This window comes from Bubalus bubalis, chromosome 18 (assembly GCF_019923935.1).
Source record: "Bubalus bubalis isolate 160015118507 breed Murrah chromosome 18, NDDB_SH_1, whole genome shotgun sequence".
In the NCBI taxonomy this organism is placed as follows: domain Eukaryota; kingdom Metazoa; phylum Chordata; class Mammalia; order Artiodactyla; family Bovidae; genus Bubalus; species Bubalus bubalis.
In genome coordinates, this window is record NC_059174.1 from 58654884 (window position 1) to 58675832 (window position 20949).

General features: G+C 42.2%; 2 protein-coding genes across 6 annotated transcripts in view; both read right to left on the minus strand.

Annotated features, from left to right (window-relative positions):
• Positions 1-20949, minus strand: part of LOC102415868 (zinc finger protein 665-like) — a 323254-nt gene that overhangs the window by 207585 nt on the left and 94720 nt on the right. The gene's annotated exons all lie outside the window — the stretch shown is intronic.
• Positions 1324-20867, minus strand: LOC102397338 (zinc finger protein OZF). Of its 5 annotated transcripts, none has more exons than XM_045163342.1 (6): positions 20719-20867; positions 17841-17925; positions 16639-16714; positions 13043-13169; positions 7660-7847; positions 1324-6058 (listed from the first exon to the last, which is right to left on the minus strand). In XM_045163342.1, the coding sequence occupies exon 6, from the start codon at positions 6039-6041 to the stop codon at positions 4485-4487; it is 1557 nt and encodes a 518-aa protein (XP_045019277.1). In that variant the 5' UTR covers positions 6042-6058; positions 7660-7847; positions 13043-13169; positions 16639-16714; positions 17841-17925; positions 20719-20867; the 3' UTR covers positions 1324-4484. The 5 variants fall into 5 exon arrangements, with proteins under 5 accessions (XP_045019277.1, XP_044787505.2, XP_044787504.2 ...); XM_044931570.2 differs by lacking the exon at positions 7660-7847 and adding an exon at positions 14899-15105; XM_044931569.2 differs by lacking the exons at positions 7660-7847; positions 20719-20867 and adding exons at positions 14899-15105; positions 15991-16041 and having other exon boundaries at positions 17841-20303.

Here is a 20949-nt window from a genome sequence, read left to right on the forward strand (position 1 = left end):
GATCGTGACTGCATCCATGAAATTAAAAGACACTTCCTCCTTGGAAGAAAAGTTATGACCAATCTAGACAGCATATTAAAAAGCAGAGACATTATTTGCCAACAGAGATCTGTCTGATCAAACGTATGGTTTTTCCAGTATTCAAGTATGGATTTGAGAGTTGGACTATAAAGAAAGCTGAGCGCCAAAGAACTGATTATTTTGAACCGTGGTGTTGGAGAATCTTGACAGTCCCTTGCGCTGCAAGGAGATCCAACCAGTCTATCCTAAAGGAAATCAGTCCTAATATTCATTGGAAGGACTGATGCTGAAGCTGAAACTCCAATACTTTGGCCCCCCGATGAAAAGAACGGTCTCATTGAAGAGACCCTGGTGCTGGCAAAGATTGAGCACAGGAGAAATGGACGGCAGACGATGAGATGGTTGGATCATATCACTGACTCGATGGCCATGAGTTTGACAAGCTCCAGGAGTTGGTGATGGACAGGGAAGCCTGGCATGCTGCAGTCCATGAGATCACAGAGTCGGACACGACTGAGCGACTGAACTGAACCGAACAGTTTGGCAGGCTACCATGCTTCCACTAGAAAGCTTCAGCAGTTAACATTCTCATAAGAGTTCAACATATGGCTTCATTTGTCTCAAAGTCCAAACCAAACTTTGGGTTTCGTTGCATCTTGTTCTTTCAGTGACTGCAAAGTAACAAGATCCAACATATTGGGGACTGAATATATGAAATTTCTAGTTTATCAAACAAAAATATTCCCATAATATAGTGTGAACTCTAAACTATTTCTGGGTCTTCCCTGGTGCTCAGTGGTAAGGACTCCACCTGCCAAATAGAGACATGGGAGAGAGCCCTGGTCTGGGAAATTCCTACATGCTTTGGAGATATCCTATAAGCCACAACTATATGACCAATAACAAATGAATAACAAAATATAATTTATTTCAGGATCCTCCCAGCTCAAAAAGAGCTATCACCTTTAACCTTATTTCGAAAGTGTTTTGTTTCCTAGTTTTTGCACATTTATTATTCATATTTTCACTTCATGTAAATTAGGCACATGCTATGAGTTTCATTTTGGCACAAGCAGACATCGGAAATATTAATTGTTCCGTTATGGACAGAGTGTGCTGTAATAACTGAAGTGCAAATTATAAGTATATAATCCCAAAATTGTCTATTGTTTGATGTCATCATGAAAAGAAATTCTTCTACATTTTTTCTACCTGGAGTGCCTTTGGTGCATTCCTAGTTTCTGTTATGAAGTTGAGGTGGTGAAAAACTGTGTTGTTGGAAGAAACATGATCCATTCAGGGTTATGGGGAAAATGATACAAATTTTATTAGATTACAAGACTTAGGAAATATTCTGAAGAAAACAGAAGTACAACACAAATTGCAGCAATCAGTGATGAAACAGATACACACGCATACTTTTCTGGTTCTTTTGATCCCATTTTCTTCAATTTCCAAGAAGTTTCCATTAATCATTTATATGCAATGGAAACAGCCAGTTAAGGGAGAAAATGACCAGCATTTCCCTGCTATAATTTCTCCCACATAATCAGTCTTCAGTAACCTGTCAACTCCCCTCCCATGAAAAGCCCAAGTCCCTTAATGTCCAGGTTGCTCTTTGCATAGGCAGATGGTACATCATTCAGTCCTATAATCACGGTGGCCTGTGTACAGAAGGGCATCCTGAACATAATGAGCATGCTGAGTCCTGTCATGGTTTGACATGCTTCTCTGTCCCTTGCTGATCCTAATTCACACACCACTGAATTCGATATTTTAGTGTCCCTGTTTACCCACGAAAGATGGATATTAATGAAGCACACCTAATGAAGTCTGCTCCTTCATCTTACTGATTTCTTTGCAGAAACCATCATGAAACTCCCTAAGAAAGCTATAAAAGCTTTCAAACCTTGCAGAAATGTCATTAAAAAATAACATCACCTTTTCAAGAAAACTCAAGTAATTAAATATACACTGAAGATTAGTGATCATTTCAACAGATCAGGAAGTTTCAACATACTTAACATAATTATACTGCCATAACACAGGAGGTTCATTGTTGGAAAACTAAAGATTTAATCCTAAAATGAATCTTCTCATGTGATCTGTTGTAAGAACTGTCCCAAAATTTTATGAAAGTCATTACAATTCTAAGGATTCGCCCCGATATGAATCTTGGGGAGAATCTTGAGGAAATAAATTTTCTTAAATGTATTTCCAAATTCAGTTTATCTGTAGTTTCTGACCTGCATAAATCACACCCAAGGTGTGAATATCTCATGAAAAAATTCATTACTTCCGTAAGCTTGCCCTCAGGTTCCATCATTTTGATCTTTGCCTTAAGGATTTAGTGAGCACATTACTTCTGTGTGGTTTCTCTGAAACATATATTCTGAAGCCTAGTGCACTCTGAAGCCTGCAGAAAGGCCTTTGCCATCCAATTCCAAGACTCCTCTTTACTATGGAGTCTTGTTGTCTAATACTTCAACTCAAGCTGAAACTTTCTCCACCTCCATTGCATTTGTAAAGCACTGCTCCAGAATGTTTCCCAACTTCGATGTTTGGGTAAAATTCTTTCCAGATATTGTATTTGTGTGGTTTATCTATAGGATATATGTTTTTAGATACCTAAAGAGGGAGCAGTAATTGTGACAACTGCCATAAAAGTTGCATTTCTAAGTATAAAGTATTTGCTGAACACTGAGATACAGGGAGCACCTAAAAGCCTTGCCACATATTCTGCACTAGTAAGCTTCTCTGTAGCATGGAAGATCTGATAGTTGGTGAGATGTGACCCCCCAGTAAAGGTTTTACATACTCATGTCACTTGTAAGCTTTCTCTGCAAAATGACTTCTTTAATGAAGCCTAAAGTTGGATTGTTGCCTAAAAACCCGACACTTATTACATTGATACAGTTTTTACCTAGTGTGAATATGCTCAAGAAGCCTAAGGTATAAAGAAAAAGCCTGGCCACATTGATTATCTTTGGAAGTCCTCTGGAGTATGGGTCACCTGATGTCTTTTTAGGCCTGTATGCCACCTGAAGGATTTTCCACACTCATATTTCTAAGATTTCTTTGCATTATGAATTCTTTGATGATGGGAATCATCAGCCCATTATTGAAATCCTGGCTGCAGACATTTACATGATTTCCTCCACTGGAGGGATTGACTGTGCTCTGAATGTATGGAATCTTGCCGGGAAGCATTTTCTCATGTTTTGTAAAAAACTGAATGCCATGCAAAAGACTTACCACTTGCACTACGTGGGTAAGATTTCAATTCAGAATTAATTACCTGAGGATTAGTTAGATCTGAATACAGAATCAAGCCTTTGCCACATCGACCACATTTGTGCAGTTTCCTCCAGTTTGACTTTTCGGAAGGTCAAAAACTTCACGTAGTTTACTGCAGTAGTTTACTACATTTACATACAAATGTAGTCATTTGTATGTTTTCACTGCAGTACTGATTCTCAGATGATCTGCAAAGTCATTCCTTGTGACTGCAGGCTTTGTCATATAAGTCCCATTTATGTGGCTTCTCTCCTGTATGAACTGCCGAATGGTCAGTTAAGGCTGAACATGAACTAGAAGCTTTGCCACATTCATTTCATTTGTATGCTTTCTATACAGTACAAATTCTCTGGTGAATCATAAGGCCTGAACTCAGATTAAATGCTCCGCCACACTCATCACAGTTGCACTAAAATGCTTCTCACAATTGTTTCATTTGTAACAGTTTTCTCCACTATGAATTATCTGATGCTTCCTATGACAGTCATTTCAAGTAAAAAACTGGCCACATACATTATATTTCTATGCTTTCTCTCCTATATGAACTACCTGATGGTGAGTTAAGGCTGACTGAGCACTAAAGTTTGTAACCATTGTTTCAATTGTAAGGTTTCTAATATGAATTCTCTGACGAACTGCAAGGTTTGTGTTTAGATTACAAGCCTTGACATTGAGATCACATTTGTTTTCTCTCCAGTATTAATTCTCTGATGAATTCCATGTTGTGCACTTCAAGTAAAGGATCAGCTACACGCAACACATTTATATGGTTTTTCTCCAGTATGAATTTTGGATAAACTGCAAGCTTACCAATATGACTAAAGGCCTTGCCACAGACAACACATTCATATGCTTTCTCTCCAGTATGAATTCTCCGATTAATTGCAAGGTTTGCAGTTTGACTAAAGGGCTTGCCACAAACATCTCTTGAAAATGAGTTCTCCAATGAACTGCAAAGTAACAGCTGGAATTGAAGACTTTGCCCCATAGATACATTTCTGTGCTTTCTCTCCTGTATGAACTGCCTGATGGAGAGTTAAGGCTGATTTGAAACTAAAGACCTTGCCACATACATCACATTGATATGCCTTCTGTCCAGTATGAATTTTCTGATGAGATGTAAGGCTTCCTTTTACTCTAAAGGCCTTGCCACATACATCACATTTTTATGGTTTCTCTTCGGTATGAATTTTCCGATGAGTTCTAAGGCTTCTATTTACACTAAAGGCCTTGCCACATATATCACATTTATATGGCTTCTCTCCAGTATGAAGCCTCCAATGAATTGCAAGTTGTCTGCTTCGAGTATAGCCACGGCCACATACATCACATTTATATGGTTTCTCTCCAGTATGAAGGATCTGATGAACTGTGTGGCTTTCTTTGCGAGTAAAGGCCTGTTCACACAGATCACACTTATATGGCTTCTCTCCAGAATGAACTCTCTGATGAATTACAAGTTGTGCTTTTTGAGTATAGCCACGGCCACACACATCACATTTATATGGTTTCTCTCCAGTATGAAGGATCTGATGAACTGTGTGGCTTTCTTTGTGAGTAAAGGCCTGTCCACAGAGATCACACTTATATGGCTTCTCTCCAGAATGAACTCTCTGATGAATTCCAAGGCGTGACTTTCGAGTATAGCCACAGCCACACACATCACATTTATATGGTTTCTCTCCAGTATGAAGGCTCTGATGAACTGTGTAGCTTTCTTTGCGAGTAAAGGCCTGTCCACAGAGATCACACTTATATGGCTTCTCTCCAGTATGAACTCTCTGATGAATTCCAAGGTCTGACTTTCGAGTATAGCCACGGCCACACACATCACATGTATATGGCTTCTCTCCAGTATGAACTCTCTGATGAATTCCAAGGTCTGACTTTCGAGTATAGCCACGGCCACATATATCACATTTATATGGTTTTTCTCCAGTATGAAGGATCGGATGAAGTGCCCGACTTTCTTTGCAAGTAAAGGCTTTTGCACACACATCACATTTACATGGTTTCTCTCCAGTATGAGTTCTCCCATGGTTTTGAAGGTGTGCACTGTGCTTAAAGCAGTGGCCAAATACATCACATTTATACAGTTTCTCTCCAGTATGATTTCTCTGATGAACTGCAAGCCTCACATTATCATTAAATGCCTTGCCACATACGTCAGCTTTATATGGTAATCTTCCTATATGGATTCTTTGATGTCTAGTGAGTTCTGAGTCCTGAAGCATGGTTATGCCACACTCATTACTTTTGTAAGATTTTTTCTTGTGTCCTGGGTCTGGGGCCTGTTCTGAGGGATGCATAACAGCACACTCATTATTATGAGAATTGCCTTTGTGGACACTATGAGTTGGCAAAACTGAAGCACCACTGTTCATATGCATCACGACTTGACTACATTCAAAAATCGTCCCTTCAGACTGAAGCATCTGCAATTCATCATGAAAGTTTGATCCCTGCCTTTCAACAGGCTTATCTCCTGCATCATTTCTACTCTGATGATCTCTTCCATCAGTGAGATTTTTGTTATAGGATATAGATATTCCGTAGTCTCTTCTTTCATTATCGGTCCACAGACTCTCAAAACCATCCACAGTTTCCTGTATCTTCCCGAGGAAAAAATCTTTAATTTCAGAAGTTTCAGCTCTCCCAAATATCACTCTTTGAAAAATTTCTCCTTTTCCACTGTTTCCTTTCGCTTGTAATTTCATGGTCATATCTATACGAGACACATCTACAAGATATAAAGAAGCACAGGTATCGTATTAATTACAATTCATAAATAAATTTTTTCCTGTTGAACACATGATATACCAAAAGTCATACCCATCCTGAACAGTATTTTGAATCTTCCCAATGATGAACTAAAAATATAAGGAACACTAAAGGAATAGAACTCCTTAAAAAAGAAAAGAGCAATCACACAGAATTCAAATTAATTTTAGGGTACCCAAGTTTGAAAGACACAATCAGGAAAACATTCATTTTATGCAAACCCATGTCAATTCTCAAAGGAAAAGATCTTTTCCCACGATTATCTCAAAGCTCATTCTACTTGATAGAAACACACTTCTGTCTCATAATTGAGGATAAAAAAATAGTAAAAATTCCATGGATGGGGAGATTGGCGGGCTACAGTCCATGACACCACAGTGTCAGAAAGGACTGAGCAACTAAGTAAGAAAGGATCAACAAGGCAATACACTGTAATGGTAAATAATCCAAAGGAAGCATTCTAACGAAAACTGTAAAACATAAATGGCAGTTGACAACAGTTCAACAAACACTGCATAGTGAAAATAAAGAATTTAGTAAAACAGCCCCCCTCCCCATTAGGGCTTATGAGATCTTAGTTCTCTAACCATGGATTAAACCCAGGACACTGCAGTGAAAGTGCTGAATCCTATCCACTGGACTGTCAGGGAATTCCCTAAAATAATTTTTACAAAAAAGAAAGAACACTTTTCTAAATACTTCTTATAAATCAATAACTAGACAGACATACGGCATTTTATAACAAGTGGTTCGTGTGAGTTATACTGTGTAAAAAATACTGTCATCTTTAAATGACAAAGAATTAATAAATGAAAAAATCTCTACTTAAATAACAGCCCCTCAATATAGCAATTGCCTATCTATACAGTATCCTTCACTTACTCGGTTCATCGGCTCTAAGATACATGTAAAGGAACAAGCTTTGGGGCGTTCCTTATGGCTGAGAGGTAAAGAATACGCTATAAAAGAGGAATGTTATTTGAAAACTTATTAACTAGAGTCAGAGACAAACTCTTCAGAACGAAATGTAAATTAACAATATACAGGATGTAATGCAGACAAAAAGATATGTCACAATAACCATGACATGAAGTAAGTATGCATTTTAAGCATAAGCAACCTTTGAGGCAAATTTCCTGATGGTCTAGTGGATAGCATTACATGATTACACTGTAGGGGGTACAGATTCCATCCCTGAGTGGAGTACTAAAATCCCATCAGCCACATGGATCAGGAAAAAAATAAAAAGTAACTTCTGACCTTTTCAGTAAAACAGTCAAAATTCTATGACACCTAAAAGCATGAATTACCTCAATTTTTCAAATAAAAGTAGTAGATTCCCAGGGTTCATGAACATAATTCTATGGCACATGAAAGTAATGAGCAAAGCAGGACTGAAACCCAGACTTACAGATTCATACATGTTCTTAACCACCAGGACCCATTTGGGCAGAACAGATTACAAAAGGTTACAACAAACTTCATGACTTTAAAAAGATAAGGTCAAGTGAGACACAAGAACTGATCTGCGTAACAAACAGCCTTACTCAGCCATCTCACCTATAAATGGTTTTTCAAGTACCACTCCCCCACATATCAATCCATGTCCTGAAAATGTGGTTCAGTGGATGAGCACGGGTCATTCTGTACAGTATGAGCATGGACGGAAGGAACCTGGAGCATGATTCACATATGCAAGACTGGGGATCGAAGAGAAGATCTCAGAGTCCATCGTCCTTACAGGCTTCCTGAGTTACAACAACAGAAGATAAAAACCACATTCCTGTTACACATACCACTGACTGCTACTGCTACTGCTAAGTCACTTCAGTTGTGTCCGACTCTGTGCGACCCCAGAGACGGCAGCCCACCAGGCTCCCCCGTCCCTGGGATTCTCCAGGCAAGAACACTGGAGTGGGTTGCCATTTCCTTCTCCAATGCATGAAAGTGAAAAGTGAAAGGGAAGTCGCTCAGTAGTGTCCGACTCCTAGCGACCCCATGGACTGCAGCCTACCAGGCTCCTCTGTCCATGGGACTTGCCAGGCAAGAGTACTGGAGTGGGATGCCATTGCCTTCTCCCACACATACCGCTGAAGGTTGTGGCAAAAGCAGTAACAAAAGGAATAGCTGAGGGTTCTGAACAGGAAAACATGTTGAAGGCAGCTCTGTGTAGGATCTGAGATACCAAATGCAATCAAAGATTGGCCATTCTCTTCCCTTCTTCCAATGAGGTCTCCCAAGTGCAGCGAATAGGAAGAGAATCAGGCTGGCTCCAGGGATTACAGCTCTGGAGGTATTACTATTGCTCTACATGGACCAAAAAGTGGACATCCCACGGAATCCAGCACAGAAGGGGGAAAGAGAGGAATTAGATCCCTTTGAAACACCTCATCACATGCTCCCCAAAATCAAGCAATAACATTGACAGGAGTCAAATGACACACTGCTACAGATCATAAAAAGACCTACCCTTTGACACCTCTTTTCTTGGGGTCCACTTTCCATAAACCTTTCTCTCCTTTTTTTTTTTAAATCACTTTTTTCATTTGTAAACAGCCACCTGTAAGTCAGACTGAATTTCTTCTTCCTTAATAAAATGTAATTTTTACGTAGGAGACAGATGTGCTCCAGATTGGATATCTACAATCAGTCACCCTTCTCTCTGCATTTCCTGAGACAAGAGATAGCTGGGCTCCACTTGAGGAATCTATAGCTAACAAATACAGGGTAAATAGCCAGTCTTTGTCTCTTACCTCAAGGGAATAATCATGGCAATGACAAAGAAAGGAAAAAACCCTATTAACGGAGATACTACACATGTGCAGAAAGGTCGCTTGAGGTCAAGTCAGAGGATAATTCAGGCCATAATGAGTCTTGCTTCTCCCAGAAGCCTTCACTTCGAGATACATCTTGGTTAGGGTGTGCGTTCACACCCCAGGGGGAGGTCCTGAGACAAATTAACCAGAGGGGACAAAGGAAGGTGACTGGCCCAAGGGGAGACGAAGACCTGGAAAACTGTACCTTTAAAAAGAATTGACATTCACCAAAGGTGGGGCGCTCTCTCTGATCTAGCCCATGCGCCTTTCTGCATGTACTTTTCCTTTTAATAAACATTTTCCTTTACTCTTTACCTTGTGCTTCTTCATCTGAATTCTTTATTGACTAGGGACAATAAGCAATAACATTATTGACTAGGCAACACTAGGGACCTTAGCCCTAATTGTTGGCTGCTGTGGTCCAATGGTCAGGACTCTTGGCCTGGGAAATGAAGACCTTCCTTCCAGCTTCCACTCATTGCTATGAGCATCCAAACTCAATTTCATTTCTCACACCTTTCTCACTGAAAACACACATCTTACCTTCCTTAAGCAACCATGAACTGTGCTTTATATTGCATTTTCTAGATTAGTGAACATAAATACTACCAATAACTTCTAAAAACATTTGCTTTCTTATAGAGAGCATCTCAGAGTAGCACCAAACATATTCATCAATAGTCCTAAATCTCTCAATGTAACACAACAGAAGTATTACACAATGTGGATGACTCAAGATAAGTCATAATTAGATGAGTAAACATTAATACTAGATATTTAATATTGAATATTTCCCAGTTCACATGAACCTGAAATTCATTTAGGTTAATGTCCCTTCTAATTGATTTGTATGCACTTACTGTTTGTTTTTTTTTTAATTCATTTATTATTTTTGGCTTCACTGGGTCATCATCACTGCTCTGTCTTTCTCTCGTTGTGTCAAGCGGGGACTACTCTCTAGTTGTGGTGAATGAGCTTCTCATTGTAGCTACTTCTCTTGTGGACCATGAGCTCTAGAGCACGTGGGCTTCAGTGGTGGTGGTGTATGGGCTTAGCTGCTCTGCAGCATGTGGAGTCTCCCTGGACCAGGGATAGAACCTGTGCTTTGCACTGGCAGGTGGATTCTTTACCATTGAGCCACCAGGGAAGCCCAAGTGCTTCCTTTCTTTTAAAGCCAATTGAGTAAGAGCTCATTTACAAATAAACCTCAGCAATATTATCCAAAATCAAAGACACACACTGAGACATGCATAAATCCAGACAGATTTAAAATGTCTCTCTGACTCTATTGGAGTTGGTATCCTCCTCCTGGGGATCTTCCCAAGCCAGCGATTGAACCCACATCTCCTGTGGGTTCATCTCCAGTGTCTCCCACACTGGCAGGCAGCTTCTTTACCACTAGTCATCTGGGATCCCTGGTAAAGGTTAACTTCAAGCTTTTCTGTAGGCAGGGCTTTTTAAAAAGCTAGCTGTTTTTATTCCATATGCAAAAAGAAATGGTTTTTTAGTTTCAAAAGAAAAAAGGAAAAATCATTTTAACCAGTTTTCTCCAGAGTCTAAAGAATATCACAGCAATCCCTGTGTCAAAAAACTTATCTTCCTTTTCAATAGTCACAGTCTTATATCTAAAATACAGAGTAAACAGTGTTCAAATTGACTGTGATTAACCGGGGCAGATGGATGATAAAAATCATAGATTGTCCATCTTGGGAAATGGGGCTCCTCTCTTGATCAGAAGAATCCGAAGGGGTAAAGACATTTGTTAGAGTGGGGGCAGGAGTGGGGGAAGCTGGGCTCCCCCTCCCCACTGAGAGACAGGGGAAGTTAGAAGGGGACTAGCTGATGGAGAGGGAGACAGAGAGGTAGGAGGGGTGAAAGGCCACAACAGGACAAAGATAATGGAGACAGAAAGGCAGTGGGGGACACTGTTAAGAGATGTGGGCCAGCACAGGAGAGAGCCCACTTAAAATGTGAGAATTTGATCAGCTAATATATAATTTGACATTGTAATATGGACAACCATTATCACTAATCGCATAATTCTGTTTCCAGTTGTAACTTCTCTTCAGACAATTTTAAAATCATTTTATGTACCTCCTGTACTTCCCTGGTGGCTCAGCTGGTAAAGAATCCTCCAGCAATAAAGGGGAGACCTGGGTTCAATACCTGGGTTGGGAAGATCCCTTGAAGAAGGGAAAGGCTACTCACTGCAGAATTCTGGCCTGGAGAATCCCATGGACTCTATAGTCCATGGGGTCGCAAAGACTCCGACATGACTGAGTGAGTTTCCCTTTCATTTTATGTACCTCACAGTAGGAGAGAGAAGGATCCAGCCTCTCATCCAGCATGGCATTCTTATCCTTTCTCAATGGGTGAGAGTCACAAATATTCAGTAACTTCTAAGGGTACAGCCCTCTTTAAGGTTCCAATTTTCACACTATCCAGTGAAAACATCCCATGTATCAGCTAACTGCTGCTGCTGCTGCTGCTGAGTCGCTTCAGTCGTGTCTAACTCTGTGCAACCCCATAGACAGCAGCCCACTAGGGTCCCCCGTCCCTGGGATTCTCCAGGCAAGAACACTGGAGTGGGTTGCCATTTCCTTCTCCAATGCATGAAAGTGAAAAGTGAAAGAAAGGTCGCTCAGTCGTGTCCGACTCTTAGCAACCCCATGGACTGCAGCCCACCAGGCTCCTCCGTCCATGGGATTTTCCAGGCTACAATACTGGAGTGGGGTGCCATTGCCTTCTCCGGTATCAGCGAACTAGTAGTAACGCAAATCTTCCTATTAGGAAATAAAAACTTCATCAACCTTAACCTCTTTTTTCTTACAGAGTGGCATTTTGTCTCACAAATACTGCTCACAGGGCCAATTAAAGTTTTGCCAAATGTTGTCACTTTCACCTCAAGTTCAAAGATTTGTTAACAAAATAAGCCACTTGTTCTGTAGAAATAAATAATACAAATACTTATTATAGAATTATCAAGCTGACTTTCAATATGCTAACAATAAAAGAAAAGCGAAGTAGAAACAGCAGAAGATACATAACCAAATTGGGTTCTGACCAACATCCAGACTCAAACAGTGCTGGGAAGTATCGGGACACAGCCCATCTGGAGCCCCAGTGGGGAAAAGGTCCCAGGCAGCATGTTACAGTCATGGGTGAGACTTCAAAGATTGCAGTTTTGGGTTCGCCCTTATAATCCCAGGACGCTAATTGATATCATCAGCAATCTGTGAGCAAATAGCAGCTTTGGTTGCATGTTAATACTATTTGTTTGTCTTACAAAACTTATAATGTTGCTAAGCCTACAGCTGAGTAGGCCAGGGCACCTCCAAGGGCTCAACAATCTCAAGAGTTGTCCCCGATCTATCTCTGGTGCTGCAAGCTTTGCACTCACAGCAAGCAGTCAGGGCACTCACAGTCAGGGCAGTGTCCAGCCAGGTTAGAAGCAAGCTCACAGGCCTGCTTTAGAGAGGACCTAGACCCTGTGCCTCCTGCATTGCCAGGTGTAGAATCCAACTTCTTTTGTCAGCCAAGAAGTGATGGCCATTATAGACAGACAGAAAAACATTCACAAATTAATTTAATATCTGTGTCCTTCTGAATGCACAGGAAACAGTATAATATACAGTATAATATGCAGATACCTGGACTTCCTTGGGGCTCAAAGGTAAAGTATCCACCTGCCACGCAGGAGACACGGCTTCAATCCCTGCGAGGGAAAAGCCCCTGGACCAGGGCATGGGAACCTACTCCAGTAGTCTTGCCGGGAGAATCCCATGGATAGAGCAGCCTGGAGGGCTACGGTCTACTGGGTTGCAGAGTCAGACACAACTGTACCAACTGAGCACACAGGCATCCATGTATCTAGTTCTTTCCAAGAACTACTGAACCAAGAATACAAGGGTAGAAAACAGGGAATTGGATATTTTAAAGTTCGAAATCAGCTTTATAAATACTTAAGCTGTGTACAAGTTTGTGTATCACACAGTGGGCAGATCACCCAAAGAAAGGACAAGGCTATGAACTCAGTCAAGCAAAACGGGGGCTGGCAAGAGACACAGAGGGAAAACGCAGAGACACCCCCAAACCAGAATCCAACTTCACAGGGAAGTGATCCTCACCCACAGACAGCAGGCTCTTGTAGGTCTCCACCATCACATCCCGGTACAAGGCCCTCTGAGCAGGGTCCAGGCATTCCCACTCCTCTGGAGTGAACTTGATGTCCACATCCTCAACGGTCAACTGTGTCTGAAATGAAAGCACATTTCACTAACAGGCGCTCGGGAGGATTCTTATTTTCACACAAAATGAGAAGAGGTTAGAGGGGTAATGATCAATTCAGGTAATTTTCCTGTTGTTTCATAAGACTATAACATCTTTCAATAAGCATGAATTTGTCACTCGTATGGACAATACATGCAGAATATAAAAATAAATTCAACCAGTGAGTTCTTTATGCATAAGTGTTACACTATACACACCGAGGGACATTCACCATCTAGATGAGTTACAAGACTGGTGTCTTCAGAGACGACAAAGTCCACAGCGGCTTTAAAGAACACACATTGTTTTGATTATGACATCATCACACTGATGACAGGTATCTCAACACTTCCGACACACTAAGCATTACTCTAAGACTTTACACAGATGAACTTATCGTCAACATAACAGCACATTAGAGGAAGATCTGGGTCCATCTTACCATGAAAACTCTGTCATTCTAAGAATGTTCGCAGATGAAACAGTTAAGAAATGAGACAACAGCACCTGAGGTCAGGTGGTTGGGACTGGCAACAGAAATACCAGAGCAGCAAAGTATATCCAGAGAGAGTTCCAAGAATACCTGAAACAAGTTCAAGAAAGCTGAAGTGCAATGGAGGTGTAGAATCCCAGATCTTTTGTCAGCCAAGGAAAGACAGACATGATAGATGGACAGAAAAATATTCACAAATTAATTTACTATCTACCTCCTTCTGAATGCACAGGGAACATTATAATATGCAGTATCATATGTAGGTATCTGGGTTGCCCTAAGGCTCAGCGGTAAAGAATCTGCCTGCAATGCAGGGGACATGGTGTTCATATCTCCAGGGGGAAGATCCCCCTGGAGGAGGGCATGGCAACCCACTCCCGTATTCTTGCCTGGAGAATTCCAGGGACAGAGGAGCCTGAAGGGTTATGGCCCATTGGATCACAAAGAGTCGGACACAACTATAGGACAAATGGTCACTGTACAGGGTCACCCGCTCTTCCCACCAACCACACAATGTCAATACTCTTACTACTGTTTCCATCATTCACGTAAAGAGGTAGAAAAAACTTAAAGGAATGGAAAACACTTAAGATACAATTTCAACCGCTACAAAGCATAAAACATGTTTATGAGATGATGTTCTGTAATAAAACCATGGAATTACAGATCCATGCACTCACACATGCAAATGTAAACACACAACTGGTTGAAACAAGGAAGACCTATTTTTTCTTTCAATCCAAATTTACAGAGTGCCAACATGGGCCCCAAACTGGGAGTACAGCAGTGAACATAATGGAGCTTGCAGTCTAGGAGCCAGCCACCCAATTACATCCATAATTTTAAAGTTACTATTGCAACATGTGCTCTGAAACAGGCCCGGTGCTAAGAGAAGATTTATCAGAAAGTCTTGACGTACATCAAGAAATCACACAAGGTCTCCATGAGGAGGAAGCACTTAGGACTGGAAAGGTGGGAAATGGAAGAGTGTTGTAAGCAGAGAGAACAGCCTGAGTGCTGGCTCTGAGGCAGGAAGGTATTTAGTAAACAGCAAGTCAGTCAGTCTAACTGGGACACAGGGAACAAAGAGGGGTGATGCCAGGTAGAGGCCGCTTTCTACAAGGTCTTTGGATTTAGGACTTTATTCCAAAAGTAACTGGAAGTCACTGAAGAATCTGCAGGAGGTAAAGCAGAGGTTTAGATTTGTTTTTCAGAGCTCACTCTGCTGTGTGTGGAGGTTGTTGTTGCTTTGTTGCTCAGTCGGGTCAGATCTTTGCGACCTCATGGTAGCCCGCCATGCTCCTCTGTTCATGGGATTTTCAGGCAAGAATACTGGAGTGAGTGGCCATCTCCTACTCCAAGGTGATGCCTTTTGACACATTCTGGGATGATACTCTCGTTTTCTTTTATTCACGTGTATTTCAGCATCTTTAGGACATTAAAAATGCATCAGTTTGTACTCCAGTAATTTGTCTGCATTCTATGTCTTTTTCAAGTTATTTATTTTGGTTTTGCCGAGTCTTTCTTGCTATGAGGAAGCTTTCTGTATGTGCAGCTGCAGTGCACGGGCTTCTCATCAGTGGCTTCTCTTGTTTTGGAGCACAGAATCTAGAGTGTGTGGGTTTCAGTAGTTATGGCGCCTGGGCGTCGTTGCTCTGAGGCATCTTCCTGGACCTGGGATGGGACCCATGCACCCTACATTGGCAGGCACATTCTTATCCACTGTACCACCAGGGAAGTCCTCAACATTATCTTATACTAGTTCAAAAAAATGAAAATACAAGCAGAAAGTAATATACAGAAGACTTATTCTAATCTGTATATAATAGCTATATTTAAAAATAATATGAGGGCTTTCCTGGAGGCTCAGTGGTAAAGAATCCACTGGGCAGTGCAAGAGACACAGGTGTGATACCTGGTCGATAAAGATTCCACATGCCAAAGGGCATCTAAGCCTGTGAGCCTCAATTTCTGAGCCAGAGCTCTAGAGCCCAGCAGGTGAAACTACTGAAGCCAGCATGCTCTAGAGCCTGGGCTGCAAGAAAAGAGAAGCCACTGTAATGAGGAGCCCACACACCACAACTAGAGAGTGGCCATCACTCACCAGAACTGGATAAAGCCAGTGAAGCAATGAAGAGCCAGTACAGCAGAAAAGTATATTTAAATATAGTAATGTTATCTTCTTATTGTTAGGTATGTAGTTATTAACAAAACCCAAAGTTTATCTTTTCATTCCATGACCAAATATTGCATCAAGATTAGGAAAGTTGGGGGAATTCCCTGTCAGTCCAGGGTTTAAGATCTTGCACTTACACCACAGCATTTCAGGTTCAAGTCCTCCTCAAGGAACTAAGACCCTGCAAGCTGCATCGTGTGGCCAAAAAGGAAGAATAAATAATTAGCAAACTATATTTCATAGTTTAAATTAGATGCTCTAATGAAACACTCTCTAGCCCTGAGGTCTCTTTCTGAACTTTTCATTTCACTCCCAAACATTTAAGATTTTCAAGGAGGTCCTCACTTAGTTTTAAATGTACTATAAAAAGTAGGACTGATTTCCCCTTATTGGACTCTTTTTCAGATTTTGGCACGTATTATGCATTTTAATATCTCACATCTATATGCAGCTTCTTTACCCCGGTTGACAGAGAGCAGACAGCGCATCCAGATGGGCCCTAAGCAATCCCTGCTGCCCAACAGCACTGAGACCCCGTCTCCAACCCGTGGGTGAGAAGCCCTGCCCAACACGGTGCCCAGGGGAACCTCCTCAAAAGGGCCAGGTCACCGGGTCACGGGGAGACAGGAGTTAAGTGAGGACGACAGACCCTGAGGGAAAGCCCCGGGTGAGTGTGAATGTACAGGAGTCAGACAAGGCACTGCAGAGTCAGACAAGATTAGTGAGTCCAAATATGGATACTTCAGGCAGGACAGATTGAGAATCCACTGAGAATATGACCTTACCTGAGAAAGAGCCATTCCTGACACGTTTTCTTTCACCTTCCTCCTGTTCTGGGCTTATTCCTCAGCTAACACAAGTCTTCAGAGGAGTGTCAAGAAGGTGGAAAACATGGTATTTAATGCTTAGGGTCAACACATCCCCTTCCTGAGCCCCAACCACAGACACAGGGAAGCCCTCACCATGTGGAACAGACAGTCCTCTATGGCCACTGTCTCAGGAGGGACTCAGGACAGTCAACTGCAGCATAGAGTCCAACACGGGACTTTTCCACACTTTCCCTCGGATCACACTCCCCTCCTGGTGAGGCCTCATGTACACAGCAGCAGGGGGCACCTCCGCTGACCCATGATGCCGTTCAGGTCACACAGCAGGCCCTGGTCCAGCCCCACTCAGAGCAGAGCACCCTCCCCTCCCCCAGGGCCTGATCTCAGTCTCAGAAGTGGAGGTTAAGAGCCCTGGTGCTCAATGCAGGATCCAGAATCATCTGTGGCTCTGTGCACATTCCTGGGGCAAGGCCCCACATGAGAACCTGAGGAGCGTGTCTGTTGGGGGAGGGGTACAATACATGCCCGGGCAAAATGCCTCATGATCTCATGTGAAGCCTGGGCTGAATAACACTCAAGGGGTCAAGTCCAGCCTACCTCCCACTTTCTTCTTTTCCAGCCTGACTGACATTGAACGGACTAACAAGAAGGGATGTGTACACATACCATGCACGATGTGACCATGTGACACATGTCTACACTGTGAAATATTTATCACAATCCACGAACCAACACATCCATCACCTCCAAATTCCCATGTTCTGTGTATGGTGATAACACTCAAGACATACTCTCCTGACACATTCCCAGCAGGCAGTAACAGAACGGGATTAACTACGGTCAGCATGCTGCACACATCTCCCCAGGACGCACTCATTTTACAACTCAAAAGTCTCTACCTTTTGACCAACATCTCCCCATCTTCCCCACCTCCCAGCCCCAGATGACCACCATCCCACTGTCTGCTACTAGTGGTTTCAGATTTTTACATTCCACATATAAGCGAGCACATACAATCAGTCTTTTCCTACCTGCCTTAATTCACTTAGCATAATATTCTCTACATTCATCCAAGTGGTCCCAAGTGACAAAAATCGCCATTTTTATGGGTGCATGTCATTATATACGTGTTTGTGTTTCTCTGAGTGTATGCTACCTACCAGGACTTTTCTGGTAGCTCAGACGTTAAAGAATCCGCTGCCAATGTTGGAGACCCGGGTTCGATCCCTCGGTTGGGAAGACGCCCTGGAGAAGAGAATGGCAGCTCACTCCAGTATTCCTGCCTGGAGAATTCTATGGAGAGGAGCCTACAGGCTACAGGCCAAGGAGTTACAAGAGTCAGAAATGAGTGATCCCAGCCCATCCCCAAACTGTTATCTCCAAATTCTAATAATAAAAGACAGATGTGTAGGCTGATGCACATATCTCAATGCGACTTCAATATCTTCCACAGAAACACTGCAAGTTTTGTGTTTTTTTTAACTTCCAAATGCATCTGAAACTTTATGAGCAACTCAAAATAACAGAAATACCAAAGGTAACACACGAAGTGATCTCTGGAGTTTTACCGGCAGTTATGCTATGGGTTGCATACTTAATTCTCACCCTCCCTAAAGACCACAAAAAATCCAGTGTGGAGGGGGTGCTGTGAGGCACCTCCTGGATCCCGCCCCCCTTCTCTGGGACCACTGTCCCCATCCTCCTGCACCCAGACCTCCCTGTGGGCTCAGCTCAGCCCTTGCTTCTAACACACTGCAGGATAACATTCTTCTTCCCAATCCCACAGCCTTTCTTCCTCCACAGGTGTGATCACGAGATTCCCAATTAAACCCAGTCATGCAAACCTCAGTCACAGCATCTGTGTCCCCGGAAAACTGAGCTAAGACACTGGCACGCCCACCATTCCACGCAGCCCACAATTAGCCATGAGCCCACGTCCAGGACCTCCAGCCAGAACTGGGACCCCCTTTGTCAACAGGTCCACATGCTCCGTGATCCCACAACTATGCTTGTCTCTCTCTCTCACACACAAACACACCATTCATTGGGTTCATTAAAAGGTGCACTCCTGCTCCCACAACCCTCCTGGAAACCCCAACACGCTCCCCCTCACTTTCTCCTATTTTTCTATCCCTTCTCTGTGCACAGCTGAACAAGAACAGAGACCTCTAGGCGTGGGCATTGCAAAAGAAATGCACCCTAGCTGCAAATCCAAGGACACTGGACACTCAGTATGGAGACCAAGAAGCTGGTCCTCTTGGGGAAACCACTTAGCAACAAGGACGTTATGTAGTTGAGGGATGGTTGGACTGAGTTCAGTAAAGAAGTCACAAAGAGAGAGTGGCCCCAATCTCACCGGCTCCTGTTTTCCCTGCTCATAGCTAACTGGAAGATACCCCAGGGGAAGGTGGTTTGGGGATAGGGAGGTGTCGTCTCCTACATACTCCCCTAAGATACTGACCAGTCTAATCACAGGAAACTCAGCATCTGCCACTGAGCAGATGAACTGCTAGAAGGCAAAGCTGCTGTCCAAGATGGCAACTGGTCCCTGCATGGACAGAGCTTAGAAGACCTGGGGGCTGCAGTGAGCAGTGACACTGCAGACTAAAACATGGGGACACCTCAAGACACTGGATCTGCCAGGCCTTTTAGGACTCCAACATCCTTTTGCTTTTGAGTAATTAAGTCTCCACATGGGGTAAGGATCAATCAGAGTTGAAATGTCCAGAACAAATATGGGAGCCATAACCACCAAGCCTATAACCTCCATCATCCCTGAGGATTCTTCAGCCCAGCCCACAGTCCCAGTCCTCACCCCCAGAGTGAGATGCTGCAAGCATCCTGGGAGGAAGAGGAATACGGTGAACCCTTCAATGAAGGGAAAAGAGGAAAGACTCCAAATAATTAAAGGAGAAGGGCATATCTGATCAGGGTAATTAATACAGAAGCAATAAACCTGGTTAACATGACAGAGAATATCAGAAAGAGATGGGGAGACCTCTCTGGCCTAGACCTGAAGGAACAGAAAGCGCTAGGGCAACAGTGATATAATGACCAAAGGTAGGAGTAGAAACTAAGATCCAAGACAGAGAAGGTTTTGGTGTTTATGAACAAGGACTAAATGAATGCGACCAAGACAGACTGACCATGAGGCTGGAGACCCTGGCAAGAGGTGGGAGGCCTCCCTACAGACTGAGCTTTATTCACAGAAGATGGCTCATGATTTCCTCTCAGGCTCTGAGGCTATGTTCCCACCTCCACCCTACTGTTGTCTTTTCATTTTGGAAGACTGGGACCTATTTCAAATTCTAATAACACGTGGGCTCTCCTTACAAGCAGAACTGCCACACACACAGTCACACACCCAATTTGGCCAATCATTTCAGGGGTCAGTGTTGCTCAGCTTCTGGACCTGAGGAAGCATCATCAGACCAAATCATAGCTCACTAGTTACTAGATCACATAAAAGAGAGGAAAATGGAGTATCAGACTAACTGCTTAAATTAGGTTGTGACTCTTAATATAAAAGATCACTGACACCCTTACCAAACATTTATCAAAATGGTCTATAACTATTTGTTACCAAAAAATGTTTTCAAAATAAAACATAAACAAGAAACAGCAAATGGGCCTCTAATAAATGTGAAACAAACCTAAAGTGAATCAGCTTATTAAAATTTTTTTCATTGAAGAATTCCAGTGTAAAGTTTAAAAAAATTTTCAGAATATAGAGTATTTAGAAAAGAATGACATGAATTAGTTATAGGAGTCCACCAAATCTTATTTCACAAATGAATGATTGTTTATAAGAAGATGGGTATTCAATGAACTATTCAATGAACTAATTCAATGAACTAATCCAAGATACAAAATAATGAAATTTCATCATCAGAAAGGAGAAAGCAAAAAGTAAAACCATCACAAAGAATATTTTTACTGTGCCTGGAAAAGGCATCATGTAGTAAGAGAGTCAGTTCTTGCCCCACTTCTCTCCATAACCTCTACTCTGCACCAGGAAAAGGGAAGGGGGTGACTCACCTCTAAGACAGTCAAGTCATTGCCGCAACCCCCACCTCTATAGCTTCTGCACGTGGATGTTATCTTTTAATACAGAAAATTACAACACGCACAAGCCTTACAGACAGAAGTTTTGCAATTTTCATTTTCATCTGTATAATTTAAAAAAGAAAGTTTTAAACTTAGTAGATTCTAAAGCCAAAAATCAATGTATCATGACTTAAAAATCCTGATCAAATCGATTCAGCACTC